Source organism: Brienomyrus brachyistius, chromosome 10, assembly GCF_023856365.1.
Source record: "Brienomyrus brachyistius isolate T26 chromosome 10, BBRACH_0.4, whole genome shotgun sequence".
Taxonomy (NCBI): Eukaryota; Metazoa; Chordata; class Actinopteri; order Osteoglossiformes; family Mormyridae; genus Brienomyrus; species Brienomyrus brachyistius.
The window spans coordinates 2,464,250-2,487,472 of record NC_064542.1 but is presented as its reverse complement, the minus strand read 5'-3'; the positions used below and the strand labels follow the sequence as shown (position 1 = coordinate 2,487,472).

The 23,223-nt window shown below is 43.6% G+C and overlaps 1 protein-coding gene across 3 annotated transcripts in view; it reads left to right on the top strand.

The window, feature by feature from the left end:
- LOC125751083 (serine/threonine-protein kinase PAK 3-like) overlaps positions 1-23,223 on the top strand; it is a 35,433-nt gene that overhangs the window by 9,389 nt on the left and 2,821 nt on the right. For 2 of the 3 annotated variants that reach the window (XM_049029597.1, XM_049029596.1), the window contains exons 2-15: positions 4,341-4,534; positions 4,987-5,087; positions 5,602-5,755; positions 6,878-6,915; positions 8,491-8,550; positions 12,492-12,641; positions 13,946-14,117; positions 14,669-14,732; positions 17,343-17,391; positions 18,899-19,011; positions 19,501-19,618; positions 19,783-19,882; positions 20,222-20,418; positions 22,423-22,560. In XM_049029597.1, the coding sequence (XP_048885554.1) occupies positions 4,363-4,534; positions 4,987-5,087; positions 5,602-5,755; positions 6,878-6,915; positions 8,491-8,550; positions 12,492-12,641; positions 13,946-14,117; positions 14,669-14,732; positions 17,343-17,391; positions 18,899-19,011; positions 19,501-19,618; positions 19,783-19,882; positions 20,222-20,418; positions 22,423-22,560 (1,626 nt within the window). In that variant the 5' untranslated portion in view covers positions 4,341-4,362. The remainder of the gene's footprint in view (positions 1-4,340; positions 4,535-4,986; positions 5,088-5,601; positions 5,756-6,877; positions 6,916-8,490; positions 8,551-12,491; positions 12,642-13,945; positions 14,118-14,668; positions 14,733-17,342; positions 17,392-18,898; positions 19,012-19,500; positions 19,619-19,782; positions 19,883-20,221; positions 20,419-22,422; positions 22,561-23,223) is intronic. The other variant, XM_049029598.1, reaches the window with a different exon arrangement.

Below are 23,223 nucleotides of genomic sequence, written 5' to 3'. Positions count from 1 at the left end.
ACAAATACATTTCTGTGGTCGCAGTTTTTGCCCTAATCACCTTCAATTTGAATTATGCGTCAAAGCTACACAAAGGCATTCTGGGAATTATGAGTTTATTGTTATTGGCAGCAAAGGATTTTATTTATCATGGATTTCATTTGGATTCAGTAATCATAACTCAATCTGCACTGCACTAACTTGTAAATTATAAATTATACATTCTGTAATATTTAAATAATTTATTTTGGAAGACTTCATTCATTCATTCATTTATTCATTCATTCATTCATCCATCCATCCATCCATTTTCCAAACCGCCTATCCTTCTGGGTCGCGGGGGGTCTGGAGCCTATCCCAAAAGCAATGGGTACGAGACAGGGAACAACCCAAGATGGGGGGCCAGCCCATCGCAGGGCACACTCACACACCAGTCACTCACACATGCACACCTACGGGCAATTTAGCAACTCCAATTAGCCTCAGCATGTTTTTGGACTGTGGTGGGAAACCGGAGTACCCGGAGGAAACCCCACGACGACATGGGGAGAACATGCAAACTCCGGAAGACTTCATATGTTTTTAAATCCATATTCAGTTCATATTTGTGGGAATGTGATGCGCATTTACAGTATATATTTTTTTGCATGTAAATATGCATGTATAAGCACAAATGTCTCTGTACTATTATGTTCGATTCTGTAAAAGCTGTTACTTTTGTAGTTTTGAGTTTGGTATCATCCACTAAATCTATATTTCTCATCTTTTTGATTTACTGTCAGGCAATGGAAATTTCTTCAGAAACTTGTGTTTTGTTTCAATAAGGCTAACAGCTGGAGGGGAGTGGGATTCTGCATAGTCTCAGGTATAAATGGTTTCCATGTCTGGTATAGGCGGCGATGTAACACGTGGAATGCGTCTGTGCAGTTTAGCTGGTTAACTGTCCCGTATCAGTGACTCGCAGACAGATCGTTCGCAGTGAGGTCTGAGCACTGCCTTGGCCTGCTCTAAGCATGCGTCTCAACTGATAGCGTTCTTCCACGTCTGCGTGTGCATGTTATCTGCAAGGCTTTGCCAGACAGAAGTAGGGCGGTGGGATTGACGCTCCTGGAGATAAAGGCTGGGAGATGAAGCTGGTGCTGGATCAGAAAAGTGAGAGATGGGAGTGGTGCAGTTTATATAGATGGAACTGCACCCCCACCCCCCCCCCCAGGCACACCCATACTAACAAACAGGCCCCTACCTTGAATCTCAAATGCGAACTTCAGAGAAGATCGACCCCTGCTAATTCTGCATCTGTCCAGTAGCTGCTCTGTATATCTCCATATTCCTCGTAGGATCTCCATGCGCTCCATGTAGATGGTGGACAGCATCTTTCCAACCAGGACAGCTTTGGGTGAATTGAAACACAACCACAAGACTTAATGGGAGTGGTGGTCTGAAGCCCACAAATGAAAAGGGGAAGGAATAGCTGCAGTGACAAAGTATGCATGGATGTAAAACCTAAGGCCGTATTCAAGGACTCATAGATGGAGTTCAGAGATAGTAATGCTGTCTCCAAGTTACTATCTATCCTTACCTCTTAAAGTTAGCAGTTATTAAGAAGATTAACAAAAAGCTGTAGCTTAAAAAGGCAAAAGGCGTCTTCTTCAATAAATGTGCTTGATAAACGGATGGATTGATGAATTTAATGGAGAAATGGAAACTTTTTATAATCATGTTACTACTTGATGAATTACATACTATCATGTTAGTCACAATATCACACAGAGCAACCAGTTATTTATCAGTCAAAAATCGATTCTGCTATTTAGCGTAACTTTGTGAAAGACGTGTGGAAATGGAGAAACACTTGGCAGAATTTGTGGGCTGATCATAGCAACAGTACCCAGCTATCTTGAAAATGTCATGATGGTTGTGTTTCTTGCAGGCTGCTTTAATGGATTAAGAGGGAGTGATTCATATAAGCTTACCGTATACAATGAATGCTGTTATTGCCTTTTGAATTAACCACTTCTGTACTTTTTGGGTGAAATGGTCAGTTTCTGCTGTCATGGAAATAAAGGGGCTTCCCTTAACACCCATATAAATAAGTATTTTAAAACGAAACTGAGATGTTGTTCCTTCCTCTGGCGTGTTGAGTAACTTGTGGTTTGACTTGGAGAATTTCCAGAGTGGAAGTCGGACGTAAAATTCCCTGCTATTCTCAAAGGCAGGTGTTAGCCTCAGTGTACAACGTTCTGCTTTTTAGGTAGACTGATTAAAACGTAGTCGAGGCACATTAACGTGAAGACTTCCCCAGTGATCTTCCTTTCTAAGGGCTGACTCAGTCCATTATGTCACACTGGAATTATTTTATGAGATTCTTGATAAAATATCTAATTATTTACTTTTGACCTCTGATGTTAATAGGCTGTGTCACAATAAAGGAGGCTTGAAATTGCACTACTGAGTGGGATGTTTTTATCAAGCTTTTGTTGGTGAGGTTTCGGGTGTCTGAAGCGTTACTTCTTTGACACCAGTTAATAAAAGTATTGACCATGTATCTGCCTGCCTCTGTATCTGCTCAAAGGATTTCTCCTCCGAGAAATCCTCAGGTAATGGTCCACCTGAAATAATAATCATTGGAGGATGGTGATTTTCACACTCCTTCTGAGGGAACTAGTATAGAATGTAGTATATGTAGTATGGAATGTGATATATGTAGTACAAAATGTAGTATGTGTAGTAGAGAATGTAGTAAATATAGTGCAGGCAGTTCTCGATTGACATAAATCTGTCAAACCATCATGTAACTCAATTTTTACGTAAGTCGTATTTACCTTCCCTTTCCAGTCAAGATGTCTTATAGCAAAAAACATATCTATAAAGTGTAAATTTACTTGCAGACATATATTGTCTTTTTTCGGTTAGCGTTTCTGTACACTGTTTGTATCTCTGATATTTTTTGCCGAAGTTTTGGTGAAAGGTTTATTTAAGTCAAGCACTGCCGGTATCGAATTCAAGTTTCACTATAGCCAGGAGTGAGAACTGAACGTGTGTTTGTTTTATCGCCCTGTGGTGTTTTGCTGTGATAGACCTCACAGCACTTTCTTAACTATGGTGGTGTGGGTGATCCAGAGAACTTTGCAAACGGCGGACTTTGGAAGTGTTCAATGTTCAATGTTTTAAAGAACTTAGTTCAGGTTCAGATTTACTTTTCGCTCTCTGATAACGCAAAAAAAATAAAAAGCTGTTATTTTGTGTAGGGGTGGGGGGGTTATTGGAATGGGCTGTAGGCTTAAATGCCTTAAATGCCCCCCCCCCCCAACTTTATGTATGCGGGGATCCATGAAGTTCAAATGTTCTTCCTGTGTTCCTTCTGGTTGCCTTCAGAATATGCAGGTGGGTGAACCAGTGTTTCCAGTTTGCCTGCAGTAAATCTGTGCTCTGTAATCAACCGCCTATGAGGAGGTCAAAATGGAGTATCTCTCCCCATTTATTTTAAAGTGTGGTGCTATCTCTTGAAGGTCCATGTGAGAGAATAGTCTTCTATATTCCAGTATTTCAAGACAGGAAGACTGAAAGAATTTAGTACTGTTGAATTAGAAGAGCAGAAGTAGCCTGTTAACATCACATCCAGTTTGACATAGTATAAAAAATGAGGCCAATGCGATCTGCACCTGTCTTCAGTTTTGGAACATATAGTATGGGAGCATTCAGTGGAATCTGTGATATATGACTGTGAGGAAAAAGGCAAAACAACTTGCATTTCACTGTCCTAAAGGGAAATTTCAGGTGTCAAAATAAGCCATCATACTATTGGTTATTTATGGTGGTGATTTTGCCTCTTCAGACCCTGGGTGATTCAGATATGCCGTTTTATTTATTTATTTTTTTAAAACCCCTCGGTTATCTCGCCACGCTCTGCTCTCAGGGCCAGTTATATATTTGCTACAGAACCCTCCCCTTCTTTAAGGACATCCAGAACAAGAAACGTTTCTTCTGGCCTGGAGTTACGGTCCAGTTCCACTATTCCACAGGCTCCTAGGGAGATGAACGGTATCAAAACATCTCCCCCCCAAAACATCACAGGCAGAGCGGCAGCGGGGGGCTGAATTATGTTGGTAATTCTAGCTGGCTCTCACCATGCCTCCACGTCTAGCATTCTGATCTCATTTCCGCTCCTATCTGGCAAGCACAGACAGTGCAGTTGGGGTTGAAGGGTTTAGAAATAAGTGGCCATTTCTTTAAATCATTTGCCTCATCGTCGATGACACCCGCATCGCCTGTGTGGGAGGCTTCTGGAGTCTGTGTTCTGCGAATGCTCCGCTGAGTGATCTGTCTGATGCCATCATCTTCTCCCCCTCCCCTTCATCCAGGACCGTGTGAGCCTTGCTAAAGATGTCCGATAGTGCTGATGTTGAAGAGAAGCCTCCAGCCCCACCCCTGAGGATGAACAGCAGTAGCCGAGACTCCTCTGCCGTGAATCACAGCTCCAAACCTCTCCCAATGGCTCCAGAAGAGAAGAACCGCAAAGCCCGCCTGCGATCCATCTTTCCTGGGGGTGACAAGAGTAAGTCTGCTCGTCCTCCTGCCGTTATGGCCTCCCCTCCTGTTTAAAAATGGACCCATCCATAACAGGCACAAGGACGTACCATCCCAAATAAAAGGGGCACAAGGCCCTTCAGTATCTTCTATGAATTGGCAGCATTTTTCCTCATATTAAGCCCTTGGCAAGTAAGGTCAGCTCAAATAGGAACAGCTGATATAGCTGACCTCCCGTAAAACTGAATCCATTGTTTTCCTTGGCTGAAAGCATCTGCTGTTTGTGTTTTTTTTCCCCCTAGTTTAGACCCATCATGGGTTTTGGTGTCGTCAAAACAAACTTTGAGCTAAAGTGAAAATGTTTCAGTGGAAGATAACCCTCGATACAGGCTAGATAGGGAGGAGCTTCATGCCATTCCTGCTTTATTGGTTGATGGGCCTACAGCCTTTCGATACCTTGTGTCCATCTTCCTTTTCCAGCCAACAAGAAGAAAGAAAAGGAGCGGCCTGAGATCTCCCTGCCTTCCGACTTCGAGCACACGATACATGTCGGCTTCGACGCGGTGACGGGGGAATTTACCGTAAGCAGGAAAACTGCCAGCACCCCCTGGTGGTCATGCCTCTTAGCTTCATCCAGTACTCTTAGCATTACAAATGAATACACCCAAATAGCACATTAATTGAAAACTTCTTTGGTGAATCAATAGACAGCTAATCTCATTTATGTTTCTTTATGCCTTTCTGGTGGTATACAAATACAATGCAAAAATCCAAAGTCCATAGTCTGAGGAATTCTAAGTCATAGAATCAAGTTCTCGTAGAGAATGAACAAACCCTGCTCGTTCCAAGCCTCTGTCTCATTCCGTAATCCTGGAACTAATTTTTGAAGTGACGCGCAGCAGATTTACGCAGGACGCAGCTACAATCGGGTATTCTGCATCCTCTCAGCTGTCGCAACGCATTTGTCTCGGCGCCAAACCATGTCACAATTAAGAGAGTTCAGCCCCATTACATCCTGTACCCAAAGCGTGATCTGAGATAAGCAGGTTCTGGGATGGCTTCCCGGCGTGACGACGTATTTTTCTCCCTCTCCAGGGGATCCCGGAGCAGTGGGCTCGCCTCCTCCAGACCTCCAACATCACCAAGCTGGAACAGAAGAAAAACCCACAGGCCGTGCTGGACGTGCTCAAGTTCTACGACTCTAAAGAGACAGTCAGCAATCAGAAATACATGAGCTTCACCTCCGGAGGTGAGTGAAGAGTCTTCGGCCAGATGCAGATGCGGACCAGAGCCAGATAAGTTATGATGCATGTGTCTTAATAGCAGACTTCTTACATTCTGGCTCATGGGTAAAAACAAAACTCAAATTCAGAAACAACACCATAAAGCAGTATTTCTCAACCTGGTCCTTTGGGAACTCCCAGATTTTTGCTCCCTCCCTGCTCCCAGCCAATGAAGAACACTGAAAACCAAGTACAGGTGTGCTTGATTGGCTGGCAGGTGGGACTGTCTGGGGATTGTCAAGGACTGGGCTGAGAAAGGCTGGCTTAAATAATAAAAGGGCGCTTTTCCACCGCACAAAGTATGGTACTTTCGGTACTTTCGCTTTTCCATTGACTTCCGGTCGAGTACCAGTACCAAAAGTTCCAGTACTGAAAGTGCCAAACCAGCTGGGGTACTTCTTTGGTACTTCGGTACTTTGGGGTGGGACTGGCAAACATATTTGCTGTCGATTGGTTATGCAAATAGCCTGCCGCTGAAACACAAAATACAAACGGCGTACAACACACAGCGAACAGCGAGGAACAAAATAAACAGCAGTAGAAACAAAAATATAAAAAAAGTAAAATGGAAAGATGGACAAACACAGGCTTTAATCAGCATATGGTCAGATGAACAGATCCAGCGGGATTTAGATGCACGACTTGAAATAAAAAAGTATTTGCCGTAATAGCAAGCCGCTTGGAAGAAATGGGGCAGACGCGAAACACCGAACAATGCCGCTTGAAAATAAGAAAAACTTAAGCAGGACTACAGGAAAGTGAAGGATCATAATAACATGTTTAAATACAGCGAAAGAAATACCGCAGCACGCTGTGTGATGTCAGTCAGGGGCGGGCACTGATGATGTCATTTGGCGCCGGTACCAGTTTTTACGCCAGTGGAAAACCAACACAAAAGAAGTACCATACTTTTGGCACTTTATGGAAGTACCGAAAGTACGGTACCTGGTGCGGTGGAAAAGCGCCCAAATAGTAACATTTCTTACAGATCAGGAGTAATTTTGTTTATTGTGCATTTTGTTTCTTCAATCTGGAATAAGATATTAGCTACTGGAATTTCTCATCACATTTTTGTATTTGTCTTTCAGACAAGTCGGCGCATGGTTACATAGCACCTAGCACTCTGGTAAGTGTTAGTTTCAGAGCTTTTGGTTTCCCATTTGGTTATAAATAGATATGCAGCAGCACCACCAGGGTAATAATTAATGAGAAGCTGATGCAGCATTAGGGCCATACTGACACGAAGCGAAAAGGCGCTAACAGGCTAGCTTTTTTTCTCTGAGGGACAATTGGTCTAGTTTTTTATGGTTTTAGTAAGAACAGGTTATTGACAATGGAAGAGGGGATGCGAGGGCCTTTGTGGGGGGTGGGGGGTTGGTGAGGTGTAGGAGTAGTGCCTCCATTTGACACATTGGTTGTTTCATGAGCAATCCTGCTTTGTTTTTTGCATACAGTGAAACTTTTTCCCCCCAAAATATTTCTGGGCAGGTTGGGCTTTACAGTGCGAGTCGTTTGTGAATGTGCAGTAATGCCTGTCTGATACAGTCAGCGAAAAGGCACATGAAACTGTCAGATCTCTGCCAGCAACAAGGTGATTTAGTGTGATAAAAAAAGAGACAAAACAATTTAAAGCAGAGTACTGTCCTTGTTACACTGATGCTTTGCTTTGTAAGATGTTTGTGTAGGTTATCGCCAGACGAAATAGCGAATACCTTTCGCTAATAACAGGGGCAGATGTTTCCCGTAAGTCCTGTTTCAGAGTGAAAGGATGCATAAAATGTCAGCTGAGCGAATGTCTGGGAAAAGGTACTTGGGCCTTTTCTGGGTACCCAAGGGGCTTTTGGGCTACATTTACTTACAACCCCCCCGCTATTAGTGGGTGTGGCTCTGCTGTCAAACTCAACGATTAATTAAACCCCCCAGAATTACAGGGCTCAGGGTGACATCCAGACCGATATCCTATAATCCCTCCCCTGGCAATAAGGGGAAAGGCCACTTTTTTGCATAAAAGCTTATTTTCAGATTTGTGGTATTTGTTGTGCTATTATGTGTGTGTGTGTGCGTGTGCGTGTGCGTGTATGTGTGTGTGTATCCGTTATGTTTGCCAGATAATTTCTTACTGACAGAACTAAGCCTTGATAACTTACAGCCAGATTGTATTACTGCCGTATTTTCCGGTATTTTCCACTGAAGTAGCTTTTATTGTGCGTTAAATATCAGATTTTCTGGTGAAGCCAGAAACAACCAGAGACATTTGAAATAGTGTTCTATTTACGTATGTTTTTAAAGTGATGCATTATGGTTTTACGAACAAATATCGTAAACCATATCGTTTTTTTACCTCATGGATGTGTGATTTATTTTTAAATTCTGTAGCACTGGGGCATCACTAGGGCTGTTTAAAATTTACTTTAGTCCCCCATTAAATTTCCATTAAAATCAACCTGCCCCCCCCCCCCATTAGCTATAGTGTTATAGCTAATACTCCTTTACATCTCCAGTGACGCTCCTTGCAGTAGCTGCAGGGACATAACCCTGACAAACTCGATATATGTAGCTGGTTGTGGTCCAGAAACCAAAAGAGAGAATCGATTATGTCCCCCTTCCAAGAAGGCTGTCCAAGGAGAGGAATATTGCTGCTAAGGGTGTACTTGTGTGGCTGCGTGCTGAGTAAATCCTGCCCATTCTTAACCTTATTCAGAAACGTCTCCTGTCTGCGCCAGCTCTCAGCGTTAGAGCCTGCGGCGCGGTGCCTGACAAGGTAATCTCTCACACGGTTCACGAACGCTCCATCGCCGGAGAGATGTCTCCGGTTCCGGCGCTGTGTGTAGAGATTCTAGAAGGCCAACGTTTCGCTATGGCGCTTATTTGTAGCTCGTGCTCCCCACTGAAGTGCTGCCGGAGCTGGCCAGTGCCTTCCAAATGATGTGCTGAGGACAAGAATACGAAGGAGAACATCATGCTTACATGTGGAGTTAGCAAATGGCTTTGCTGAAACCTAATATTGGTGTATGGTGGAAAAAAAACTTGAAATGCTAAAGAAAAATGCACTATGATTTGAAAAAGGTCTCATTAAATATAACAGGAGTGAAAGATGGAAAATAATGGAAAAGTACACTAATTTTCACTTAGTTTTATCGTAGATAACAAGTGAGGTACTGGTTAAAAAAAAAAATTAGCTAACAGAATGTGACTCAGTTTATTGAACTAAATGTAACTGATATTGAACAAAAAGTGAGTCAGTTGCTGCCTGGACATTCTGTAAGGTGGACTTGGGTCAAACAAAAGTAGGAGCCGTGGAAAAGGAGGAACCAAAGGGGCCCAGCTCTTCAAACCAGCCATTGACGGTGGATCTCCAGTGCAGTGGCACATGGTTGTCCTGGAAAAGAACTTGGGATGCAGAAGATCATTCCGGACACTTACTCCACCAGTCAAAAGTTTTTGCACAGAATGAGATTTTCTACATTTACTAAAAATACAATCAATATGCTTTGCTAACAAATTCATAGTACGTATGTTCACCATTTGAGTCCTTTTCTTAGAAAGAAAATGTCATATTTTTTATTTCATCAAAATAAACCTCCTCTAGACGTTAGAACAGAAAATTTGAGGCATTATTCTCTGCAAGGTGCATCAAACACTGTTCTGTTTCATGGAATGAAAGTTAGTTCCTTTAAAGTTAAAGGACAGCCAAAAATTTGACTACGCCATCACCACACAACCAGTTAATAGGATGTCAGAAATACACTGTTACGTACTCTTTCCATGTCATAAAGGAAACTTGTTTTATTTGACTTATATTTTCATTTATAATTGTTCACTCAACTTTCTAATTCTTCACAAGAATAAAAAATCTGCAGTTTATGAAATAAATGGAAAAGTGCTGGAATGCAGAAACTGTTGACTGGTGGTGTATCATGGTTGCTGGATGCCTTTCGCGTAAGCAAGTGAACTTACTGCCCAGAACTATAGATTGTTTCTGTTACATTAGTGTTGTGATCAGTGATTTATACAGGGGTGGGACCACAGGGTCACTGGCCCCCGCTGAAAGATGATGGACCCCTGGGGTGCCTGCTGCCCTGTCATTCATCAATTTAAAATATATCATTGGCTAATGATAAAATTGGCACCTCTAAATGTCAGAGGCCTTGACATCTGACATCACTGGACCTATAAGCAGGCATGGTGTCAGGCTTTGGCCAGTTTTATTTGTAGAAGACAGGTGTGTGTGTGCGTGCGCGCGCGCGCGCGCATCCTTACTGCATGCTGGCTGACGTCAGATCTGAGAATTCTGGTTGCTGTCTGGATGTCCTGTGTCACTGTTACATGCTGTATGGTTCTCATTTTTGATTTTCAGCCCTTGTCTACTATCTGTAGAGAGAAAATGTCTTGATGCTGTTTTCTTTCTAAATACCTGCTGCTGCTAGTTATGGCAAAAAGCTGACTAGTAATGTGATTAATGGTGCCATCTTTATAGAAAAAATTCCCTACAACTTAATTAAAATGTTTGGCATCTCTTCAAGTAAGTTTGCACAACAAGGTCCGCTGTCCCTGATGTGATGTTATTTTTTTATTTCTTATTTATTTTTTTACGTACCCTGGATGTGGAGGAAATGAAGAGAGAATTCATTGGATGTAGCTGATTGGAGGTTTCAGTCTCAGCCTACATCATTTGGAGGGCCTGTCTGGCCACGGGCCTGTCGGCTCTGGGCTTTCCTCTCCACCCAGCTGGTCTTACTGGGCATGTTTCCCAATCTGACCCCACACACAGCCCCTAGGAGCCCATGCTCCAAGCCTTTCGCAAACTGGGCCCTGGGTTTGTGTGCTCAACTCCCGGCTGATGCCCTTGGAAGACCATGTGTGGCTTAAGCTGCTTCAGCAGGTCTTGCGCCCCTGTGCCGCTGGCTGCTGCCCACTGCCTGACCCCCCCCCCCCCCCCCCCGTCCCACTGCCCTACCTTCCCTCTGCAGCTTTGCTTCAGTAGAATGCAGCTCTTCCACCTTAAAAGTTATTCCACCTCAAAACCAAAATGTCTGAACAGTTGTATGTGGGTGCCTAAATCATATAGCAGGAGGATCACCATGAAGCCTCAAATGACTTGATTTCCTTTCCACTCTCAAGGTAAGATGATGGGAGAGGTTGAGAGCTTTGGGTCATCTAATTGGACAGCCTGGTGACCATGTGTGATAGGAAAGTAGTAGCTAGGCCAGGGCTCCAGTTCCCTAGGCCTCTCCAGATGTGTTCACCATAAGATGTCTGATTTCAGTGTTTTTCTCGCCAAAGACATTCATCATAACCCACATTTTCAGTTACTTCGTGCTGGGTGCGTCTATCCAAGGCCTGTTATGTGTCTGAGTGCATAACGTTACTTTCGAGAAGGTTAGTTTCACCATTATACACACAGAGAGGACTGTAATCATTTAACAGATGGTTCATGGGTCGAAAAATAATCTAATTGTATTCCTTCTGTAATGAAGTATAATTTAACTAAAGTGAAATCCAATGGGAATAAATCATATTCATTTAATCTGAAATAAATGACTCTTGAATGTGATTTGAAGGTTGCAAGTGCTGAGTCTGTAACTGCTTTTTAAAAGTAGCTGGCTTCAAAATTTCGATTCTAAGGCTCACGTATCTCCCATGAATAACAGTAAGGCTACAAGATAGCATTAATAAACATTAGTTAATAAAATGTAATTTAACATGAATAATTTTGTACTTTGATTTGGCTTTACGATTCCAAAACCTACTTTCTGTATTGGATATACACCCCCTAGACATTCATTAGGGTTCGGGGTGGAAGATCCCCTCAAATGTGAAAATTTGCTAATAATTTTTGGATTCATCTAACTTTAACCCTTAACAGTTTGCTAGCCTGAACGATAACAAAAAGACTATTACAAATTTCTGATCAAACATAACTGTACTATGGATGTCTAATTACTTTGTCATTTCCTATCAAGATCTTTTAGGTTGTTTGTATACTATATAAAATTATGCCCCTGTATGTATAAAGGAACTAAACACTGGGAACACTACTTTTTGGACTCATTATTAAATATGCGAGATTAACAGCACTGAAAAGTTTAAAAGTTACTGTGAGAAACGCGAGATTCTGCAGTCACAAAGACCGCTAACATAACTGAGGCTGAGGTGCAGTGCCTAAGCTGAGATTTTTAATGTTAGAAATGTATTGTGCACTTGTGCTATTAAATGTTATTTACAGTATTACAGTATCAATAATTATATATTAGTTACTGCAATCATTCGGCAAGCTAGAAAAATGTTCTAGTTTAGCTGGTCACAGCTAACTCGTGAATAACAAAAACTGCGAATGTGAAGGGGTTACTGTATTAGCAATTACTGTGTCTTAGTTTTTAGCTCAGCTTCTCGTGCTTGAAGTCATTTTTGGCTATAAACAGGTGCAAAGCTCTGTGTTGAAAGGAGTGCTTGGTTACCATGGAGATGTGACCAGGTCAAGGTGAGTAGTGAGTAGTATGTTTCCTAGGACTTCATTGTTGGCATTTTCCCGCGTCCCAGGCTGCCAGTGCTTTTCCAGTTCCTGCTTTCTGTGCTTCGGAGTCACTGTAGTAACCAGGGCATGCTCTTACAACAGGGCACGGCCCCGCAGACAGCAGAGTCACCTGACTGCTCAAGAGGCGGGGCCGAGCAAGTGTGATCACCGCCCCTTTTCTCGCGCAGGGAACAAAGCCGGTGTCTGAGCCCCCGCTAGCTCCCCCGGTGTCTGAGGAGGAAGAGGAAGAGGAGGAGGAAGAGGAGGAGGAGGAGGAAGATGAGGATGATGACGAGCCGCCGCCAGCCATAGCGCCCCGACCAGAGCACACCAAATCGGTAAGGATAACTCCCTCTGTTTCCAAGCTCGCAAATGTATCACGTGTGTTCATCAGCTTCTGAAAGGATGTGAGAGGGAGTGTTAAAAAAAAAAAGCTAACAGACCGCTAATATCCTGTGCAGTCTGTAAAAATGCTAATAATCTGCCAGCTAATGCTTGTTATCAGGCACAGCTAATGAGCCACAGAGGAATATTTACTGTGATTGGCAGAGATTCTTGTCACAGCAGAATAGGCCGAAAACTCCAAATGGGACCAGCTACAGGAAAAACAACTTCTGTGCAGCTTGAGAGATAACTCACCATCCCAGTACCGCTTATATGTGAACTGCGGGCCATTACAAGACAGCGGGAGTAACACATTCTGTGTATGAGGATTTACATGATAAACATAACGTGAGCCAATTTCTGTGCTTCAAGTTCGCTCTCGATTATGCTGATATGGGGACAAGGTTGAAGGCTGGAGAGGTGAGTTAAGGTGATTCAGCAGGTTCAGCAAGAGTTAGCACTGCGGTCGGTGATGAAATGTTGGCAGAGGGCATGACCTAGTCCTGTTTGTCTCTTCAATGCCTTCTGGTAATATGCCTCCTCCCATCTTCCTACTGTGTACCCAGTACTAATTTTCCAGGGTGGGAGACTGTCTTAGGCTGAGGGGAGGGGGAGCCCCTGGATGGGATGCTAGTTTCTCGCAAAGCCCCCATATGCCATGGTCAAGTTTACAGATGCCAACTCACTGTTAGCAAACAACTAAACGTATGGAGACATTACAAATTAGACACACAGAGCTGAGATTCGAACCCCAAACCCTGGAGGTGTGAGCAGGCAGCTCAGTGCCGCCTACTGAGCTACCTGCTTTTTCTTTTGTGAATTAAAGCTAAAAAGCTTGCTCGAAAAATGACTGGTTCAAAGAAAACCACCAATCATGTTATAGAGAAGGTAGGTCCAAGTAACTAGAAGAGGCGGAACCAACCAATCGCATATCTTCATCCAGCCTCCTCTAGTTGTTTGGACCCACCTCCTCTACCATCTGATTGGTTATCTCACTGAACAAGTTATTTTTCATTCTGCCCTCAGAACATTTTCGTGTAAGCAAAGCTGCCATGAGTTGAAAACTATCTCATACCAGTAGCAAACAAGCATTTTCCACAGTGATTGTGTTTTGTGTTTGGGTACCGTATTACCAGCCTCCCTTATTAGTGCACTGATTGATCCTTCTCACGTTATGTCTATAGATCAGGCATGACGAATCCAGTCAGCATTTAATGGCCAGGCCAACCAACAGTGACCCGCCCTGCTCTCCCCATAGATTTACACACGCTCCGTCATGGAGCCACCAGCCCCCCCGGCTCCCGTGAAAGAGGTAGTCATCTCGCCGGAGTCCACACCCCCCAAGACCACCGCCAGCAGCCTCTACCGCCAGACGGATCGGCAGAAGAAGAAATCCAAGATGACAGACGAGGAGATCCTGGAGCGACTGAGTGAGCCTCGTGCCTCTGACCACCGATAATCTCTGCTTCTCTCCCACCTATATGTTTCTGTCAGTTCACCCCCCTGCATGAAGCTGGCTGTGGAAAATCAGCAGTAAATAATAAAAATAATTTTGTATTTTTGCACTTTGAAGTCTCATGCATTCAGGGTTGTTATATATGGGCGGAGCCATAGGGTCATTGGCCGCAGCTGAAAACTGATTGGTCCTCAGCTTGCCCTCTCCCCTGACACTCACTAATTCAACTGATTCAAAACATATCATTGGCTAATGATAAACTTGGCCTCTTTTAAGATAAGAATTGCCCCTGCATGCATGAACTATCCAAGTACTCCTCATGCCTAGTCAGTTTTTTTTTTTTTGTTGCTAGTAAGCAAACAGCTTTAGAGTCCAAACGATGTAATTTGTGGCATTCTCCATGCCTGGAATGTTAACCTATCCAGCCAGGTTTGGGTTGATGCTAGTAACCGGCGTACAGGGTCTCTGCTCCCACTGCGCAGGGGTGGCCCAGGTAACTACTGCCATCTCTTGTTCCGCTTTCAGGGACCATCGTCAGTGTGGGGGATCCGAAGAAGAAATACACACGTTTCGAGAAAATAGGACAAGGGTACGTCAGTGTCCGCCAACGCGCAACGAAATGCAAGTGTTAAGCTACCGCCACGGCTAGCGAGGTGACGGAGGGAGCTGACGGGACTTAGGCCTTCATTCGAGCATAAAGCGATAAATCCGGCCACTGTGAGGTTCCACTTTTCCCAGCTCCGCCTCACAGATTCGACATTAATCGTGCGGAATCATTGGATCCGCAGTCGCTTTGCATGTAATGTGCGACTTGTCTCGTTTGTGAGGCCGAGGGAAAAGCATCGATCGCTCTTCAAAACAGAGCCTGCTTTTTCAAACGAGGCGTCTGCTTGAGATAATTTTTCAAGTAATTGTGATAAAATGAAAGCGGATGGTCGCATGCCATTTGATGTATGTTATGTGCCATTTTACATATGATACTCAGTGGGTCAGGATGCAGTGCCTGCGATAGAAAAGTCACTATTTCAATTCCTGGGGTCAGCAGTCATTTCACCACTGAGTCCTTGAGACCTTTATCCCCAACACCTCTAAGCTACTTGCTGCTCATGGACTGTTTGACAGCTGCGGGGACTGAAATCTCTTAATGAAGTACATGAACATATTAGGATCTGTCTCAGATAGTGGCAGTAATTGTTAATTCAGGAGAGTGCCGCCGTTCCATGTTTTTCTTTATTTGGTGCCTTCAGAGTGACCTGGACACAGTTGGCTAGTTTAACTCTATTAGCAAAAACAATGGTAAAAGGAAAGGGGGCTGTATAATTACTGGATATAGAATTTGGATATGGATGTAGGATTAGAAATGAGTACCAGCTTAAATAGAGCAGGGAAAGACCACGATAAGCCTGAATTATGATGAGCAGGTATTACAGAGTTTACATGAGTAATGTAATTGGATATAGGCAGCAAGTAGTGTGTATTTTTTGGCTGTGTGGGATTATAAAGCTTCCTCATTCGAGGGTGAGGATGTTCGTTTGTTTGGAGTATTCGGCTGTAGGCGGGAGGTGGGTAAGAGATTGAGAAGTCGCTGCTGGTGAACACAGCTGACCAAGCAGATGTAAATGAGATCTTCTCTCGGTGTGGCGTGATGCTGAGCTGTTCCACTTAGTGGGGGGGGGTGGATTTGTAGGTCGGCTTGCAGCTGTAAGGATCGCCGCCTTTGGGGCTGTGATGCTGCAATGGACGACACCGTGGCTGCAAAACTGCAGGGTCGGGGGTTCGAAACCCACACGTGATCTGTGTGTGTGCTTTGTGTGTCCTTCCAACATCCTGGAGGTTTTCTCCATATAATTGGAGTTCTGTAAATGGTGTTTGTGTGTGTGTATGTGCCTGCAATGGACCAGCGTCCCGTTCTGGGTGTACCCTAGTCTTGTGCCCTGAGAGACCCCAAGAACCCCCATACGTAATATACATCAATATACATACAAAATGTACCTGCCAAAAGCATGATACACATCTGGAAGGTCGACGTATTTTTCCTGGCAGGATGCCAGATGACAGTAGTTACGGAGAATGAGCTGGTAAGGTCAGTTAACGGTGGATTGAGAAATCCGTGTTCCTGGTGATGAGGCGAGTCGTTGAGGAAATGGTGCAGTTTGATGTGCTGGTATTCCGACCCAGGTGTGACGGATTACCGGCCTGTATAGATGCACGGCGTGGGCTGGGCTCCGGGGATTTATGGCTACCAATGGCACACTGGACCAAAACTCAATCCCAGCAAGTGCTTTGATCATTGGTTTACTGGAAATATGTAATCCAGCCACACATGCGTCACAGACTGGGCATGATGATGGAAGACAATACAAGAAAAATCAGATCCTGGGTATGTATCGTATAAACAGGAAAAAGATTCCTTTGATCAAGGCTGTCTGATGTAGTGAACAACACTGCCATCTAGTGACCTTGGGGTCTTATTCCATTCATCTTCCATCACGGTCATCAGGTCGTTGGATGACAGAAGTTTGGCATACAGTACCAGCGAAAAGTTTGGATACGCCTTCCGATAGAAAAGTTTATTTGCAGTATTCTCTACATTTTAGGATAATTATAAATACATCAGAACTATAATAATATTCAGTACATGGAATTATGTAGGTTGCTGGTTTAATTTCCATGGTCGGCAGAGTCGTCCCACCATTGGGCCCTTGAGCAAGACCCTTTAACCCAGTTGCTTCATGGACTGGCTGACCCTACTGTCTCCTCTATGCCAGTTCCACGAGGTGGCCTCCTGCGTTGCTTTTCCAGCTGTTCTGAAGAAGTTCTCATACTTGTTGGCCACTTTTCTTCAAATATCTGGTTGAACTCCTCCAAAACCATTTCTACTGTCTTTTGGTCAGGTGACCAGGTCATGTGATGCGATCATTCTCCTTTGTAGGCACCTTGGCAAGCCCAAACTTTTAACTGGTACTGTACTTCTTTTGGGGAATGCATTCTTATTCCTTTAAGCCAACGCAGAATGTTCACGAGAATTTTATTAAATGAATTTTGTTGGACGTTAACACTTGAAATGAATAACAACATAATACCTACTACTTAAATTTCTAACATCTTTTCTGTGGTCTTTCTTGATGTATATATTTTCCCTGTCTTTGAAAGAATTAAACTTAAATGAACTGGAGTAACTCATGTTATTTTCTCGCAGAGCATCTGGGGTCGTGTACACAGCCATCGATGTCGCCACTGGACAGGAGGTAACGCCATCCATCAATCCATCCATCAATCCATCCATCAATCCATCCATCCATCAATCCATCCATCCATCCATCAATCCATTCATCGATTTTCTGTAACCACTTGTCCTATTCAGGGTCTTGGAGGAGGTCATTCCATATGCAAAAAACATGTAACAGAACAAGCATCAGTGACCTATTGGCATCCTAGGTTATGATGTCGTTAGCGTTTATGTACTGAGATATGCAGTATATTATCACTTATGTTTGACATTTGTTTGGCAGACACTCTTGCTCAAAGTGAGGTATGAGTGAGGCAGATAGTGCAAAAGCAGCACACCGCTGTCAAGTAGCCAAAGCTGTTAACAGTCTCAGTGGGTCTGTGTATTATGTAAGATGGTATTTGACTGCAGCCACTGATCCTGAAGCAGACATTAGCACTGAATTGTAGAAAAGCAAGAACCGGAAAATTGTGATTTTTGCTTTTGCTCGCTTGAGATTTTAGCTTGAATGTATTCTGATTGCCATGTAGGGAATGGATTATTAAATTCCAATTGAGTTTCAGTAGGCTTTACAAATAAAATGAAAAGTAAATTGAAAGGTGAAGCGTTGCGATCTCCCGCATGTGTCTGGAGCGCACGGAAGCCTGTGAGGGGTGAGGATTTAGAGCTGGCGATCTCGGACAGGTTACCGCTTGCCAGTGCCAGCAGCGGCCCTCATGTCACTAAAATCAGAGCTTTGCTATAGATGTAGCTAAACTGTCATTTTATTTAGTAAAACTGATTCACTAATGTAGTGGCATACTGAATGATTATGTTTAATAACACAATTGCAATACAATAACTTATTTTTAGCAAAGATTTTTTTAACTGTATTTACTGTTTAGAGGGACATTTTCTAGCAGATTAGCTAAGTAAACATTTTTATATGTAATAAGATATAATTTATTGATCCTGGAAGGAAATTCTTTTGCATACAGCAGAGAGGCACATAAACTGCACTGGTGCAAACGCTTAATGCAGAAACAAAGTGCAGACACAAACTAACCAAATTTAAACTAAGTGCAAATAGTATTCTTATTAGTGCATAGTGCAAACACAGTACATAGTGCAAAAACCAAGTGCAAGCAGTGTATTTTTAGTAGTGCATAGTGCAACCACCTTACACATAGTGCAAACAATACTGTGCCTATTACTGAACAGTAACAGGCTTTTTTACCACAGTCTGCAAAAGCCCTTCTCTTTTTAGAACCACTATCATCACCTTAAGTTTAAAGCAAAACCTGGAAAACATTAAAGTCTAAATGTGTGAACGTAGAATGTGGGAAGTGGAGGGTGAAGTATTCCCAACAGTGAGCGGCAATCCTCCTGTGTGCGTCTGCCACTTCCTGTGTGCGTCTGCCACTTCCTGTTTTAGCATATGCACAAATGTAGCATACTTAGCATACACAAAAAAAAATTCCCAGCTCCACTGAAACAAGGATGGGTTGTGACTGAACTCCTTTCTCTCACCCCTCTCCCTCTCTTAGGTGGCAGTCAAGCAGATGAACCTACAGCAGCAGCCCAAGAAGGAGCTGATCATCAACGAGATCCTGGTGATGAGGGAAAATAAGAACTCCAACATTGTCAACTACCTAGACAGGTTTGGCTCCTCAATCCCAACTCAAATATGGACAGAAATGCCCATTTTCTGGGACATTAGCCTATCAGTAACTATGGTAGCAAAAACATTCTAATAAACCAGGAAAGGTACTCTTTGAAAGGCAGGGGGCTTACGTTTTCAAGGTTTTTCACGGTAATAGTTCTTAATTTGGTTCACACCAGGGTCACTGGATTGGATTTCAAGTTGGGGATGTTGAATATATATTGGTTTTGTTCCGGTTTGTGTAACCTCAGTTCAGTTTATATAGTGTAACCGATGTGTACAAACCCATTTTTAGGAACATCTGCTATTTTAATGCTTTCCAGCATGTGATATTTTTATTTTTTTTGCTGTGATTCTTTGAGTTAATGAGAAACACCCCCCTGCTACCTGCCAGATGACAGCAGTATCCTCTCAGGAGTGTCTGTGTAAGTGACTGTCTGGATGTTTTAATCAGACCTCTGCCCCCCCCCTGCCTTTCTCTGTCAGCTATTTGGTGGGAGACGAGCTCTGGGTGGTGATGGAGTACCTGGCTGGGGGATCCTTGACTGACGTGGTAACCGAGACCTGTATGGATGAGGGCCAGATTGCTTCTGTCTGCCGAGAGGTGCGCGCAAATCATCTGCCTGTCATCCTTGCGCCGATCAGAAGGAAATTATCCATCACATTTGGTGTTTTTCTGTATAATTCACTTAACTGCTTACATCTATTTTTTTTATGTGTGTTTTGCTAAATAGCCTCAAATTTCCCTTTATTTTGTTCTCTCTATAGTGTCTGCAGGCACTGGACTTCCTGCATTCCAACCAGGTCATCCACAGAGATATCAAGAGTGACAACATCCTTCTGGGCATGGATGGCTCTGTCAAACTGAGTAAGTCAGGACTGCAGCTGTCCTTCTGTCACTTTGCCCGCATTCAGACCTCTTGTGTGTCTTTGTATTACAGATATACATTTGCATTTATTTATTTATTTGATGCTTTTATCCAAAGTCACTTAAAGTAGAGGGTTAAAATTTACGTATGCTGCCTGGGATTTGAACCTTTGTGTTGTTAGCATGGGACTCTATTTGTTGAACTAACATGAGATTGTGTAATTAATTGCATGCCGCCCTTGTTAGCTTTATGCATTGACTTTAGCCTCCTTTGTTGCGCCATTTCTCGGTATATCCTGAAGTGTCATTTGAGCGTGTCTCCATTCTCTCCCTGTGCAGCCGATTTCGGCTTCTGCGCCCAGATCACCCCTGAGCAGAACAAGCGCAGCACCATGGTAGGCACACCCTACTGGATGGCGCCCGAGGTCGTCACCCGCAAGGCCTACGGCCCCAAGGTGGATATCTGGTCCCTGGGCATCATGGCTATCGAGATGGTGGAAGGGGAGCCGCCGTATCTCAATGAGAATCCTCTCAGGGTAGGTGCTCCCAGGCATCTGAAATGTTCCACTGAGCATGCTCACAAAAGTACAACTCGCACGTAAATCAGCAGGTGGCGTTTAACAGTTTGTCATCATTTTAATTGTGTACAATGAGATACTTTCTAGGCACGGTGGCGCAGTGGTTAGCGCCGGGTTGGGCGTAGGACCATTCTGTGTGGTTCGCACGCTCTGCCCGTGTTCGTGTGGGTTTCTGCCGGGGGCTCCGGTTTCCTCCCACAGTCCAAAAGTGTGCGCAGTAGGTCGGTTCTGAGTTGGCTCCGTCATTGTGTGAGTGTACGTGTGCATGTGTGTGTGTGTGTGTGTGTGTGTGTGTGTGTGTGTGTGTGTGTGTGTGTGTGCGTGTGTGTGTGTGTGTGTGTGTGTGTGTGTGCGTGTGTGCCTCGCGGTGTGTTGGCGGCTGCCCAGGGTTGGTTCCCACCTGTGCCATTGTTCCCAGGATAGGCTCCCGTTCCCCCGCGATCCCAGTTAGGATTAAGCGGCTATGTGATGGGTGGATGGAGATACTTACTTACAGGCGTCCAACAGACTGCCAGTTAGCAATACATTAAAGAATAACAATAGCAGCATTAGACAATAAACAATGCAGACAGATTGCAGAATGTGCAGAAAAATAAATCACACTGAACAATAAATATCACGTAACTTTGTATCACAAAACAAATAGCAAATTTGTGGTGGTTATAAAGTGCTGAAATGCCAAGTAATCTGATCTGCAATGCACTTTATTTGATTTATTAATACCAAGAAGAACTTTACTTAGCTGATGGTAAAATATTTCTGAATAGAAAACCCATTTTCATGTCACAGAATCTACTATCGTATTCCTGACCGTGATGCTGGTCGGGAGTGAATTTTCTTTCAGAAATATTCGTGTCTGTAGAGCAGTACCATAACTGTGCTAGAGATATGGTGAAAGTGTGTGATTTAATGAAGAGGCGGTGTGCCAGATGTGTCACTCAGCACGCGCAGTGTGGCAGACCAATCCGAAGGTCCAGAGGTGCTGGAAATCCAAAGTGTAGTTAACGCAACGAGTAGTGAATGAAAACTTCCTCTGGCGCGAGTCCTGCTGTTTCATGAAGATAAACACTTTGATGTTGACAGGCGTGTGGTTGTTTCTGGGACTACTGACCATTGAAGAGAAGGAACAGGAGACGTGCGGCAAGAGATGCCAAGGATGTTATTGCAGATAGTTCACTGTAAAAATTGGTCCTGTCCCTTTAAGTAAACAAACTAGAAATTGGAAGTGAAGCACCTCAACCAACCAAAAAAAGCCCCCTTCCTGCAGTAATTACCTGCTTTTTACAGAGGGGGTGTCCTTCTATTCAGCTTTCAAGTGCCTTCTCTCTATGTGCCAGGTGATTACATCTGAAATGGGGACCAGCTGGGTACCATCATTAGCAGATATGTCGATGGGGCGGAAATTATTATTCAGATTATTACCTTGTTCTTGTTGCTTCGGTGATGGCTTAAGCCAAGCATTTTTATTCATCTAGCTGAATATTTTACCAGAGCAGTTTGGACTAGGCAGTTCCCTCAAGGGAGCTGAGCTTCTCTGGAAGCTAACAGGCAAACTTCATAAACCGCTCGCATGTTTCCTCTGAATTATGGAAGCATCTAATCTCCTTGGCATTTAAACCCTCTCCATGGAGTTGTCTTCTCAATGTCTTGCACATCCTAGAGTAAGTAAGACGTGAAACAGTCTGAAAGTGCACTAGGGATGCTGATACATGCTGTCTTGACTTTGAAGGGGTTTCTTTTGGCTCTACTGGATGATCTTTTTCTTGTTTATCTCTCTCAATCTTAGTTACGTCTCTCTTGATATTTGGGTAATGTCTCTGATGTGAGCTTCTAAGTCGTATTGATATGTCTCTTATTCCTGCAGCTGTCTTGCACTTGTTATTGGTCAATTGGTCGGTCCTATTTTGGCTCGGTTGGCTGCATTATGCATGTGAGTTTGAGCTTGCCCGTGTCTCCGTACAGGCCCTGTACCTGATCGCTACAAACGGGACGCCTGAGCTCCAGAACCCGGAGCGACTCTCTACCGTCTTCAGAGAGTTCCTCAGTGAATGCCTGGAGATGGACGTAGACAGGAGAGGGTCCGCTAAGGAGCTTCTGCAGGTATCTCCGGCGTATTGCGTCGTCTGTATAATCAGCTAGCGGTCTTTCTGTAAAAGGTTCATCTGATTGGCTTTAACAGAGTCAGGTTGATATTCAGTGTTGGGTAAGTTACTCGCAAAAGGTTCGGAAAGTACAAATCCAGACCAGGATCTTGTTTCAGTCAACCAGTATAAATAGTCACAGTCACAGAATACTCAACTGGTTGAAACAAAACCTTGGTCTCGATTTGTACTTTCTGGACCTGAACTTACCATCTCTGTCTGTAATAAATTACTTTTGTGAGTAACTTCCCCAACACCGTTGATATTGATGTTGAAGTAGAAGACGCAGTTTCCCATTCAGAAATAATGTAAAAGTGGTGACAGTCTGGCTGTATTCAGCTTTCAGGATGATCCTAGTGATAACAGAGCCCTGAAATTTCCTTTAAACCACAGCTACTTCCATATTGTAGAAATTTCACACTACTTGTTCAAAGTACAAAGAGTCTTTTATTGATAGCAAAGCCAATCTGGTACTTTCATGTGAAGTACAGCAGCTGATCTCCCCTGGGAATATCTTTGGTTGGTATTTCCACATCCTGACCTGTCCTGACTGAGTCACCTGTAGCTGCATTTCTACATGTAGATCAAGAACAAATCCTGAGAACCCAAGTAGCTTCAAGCC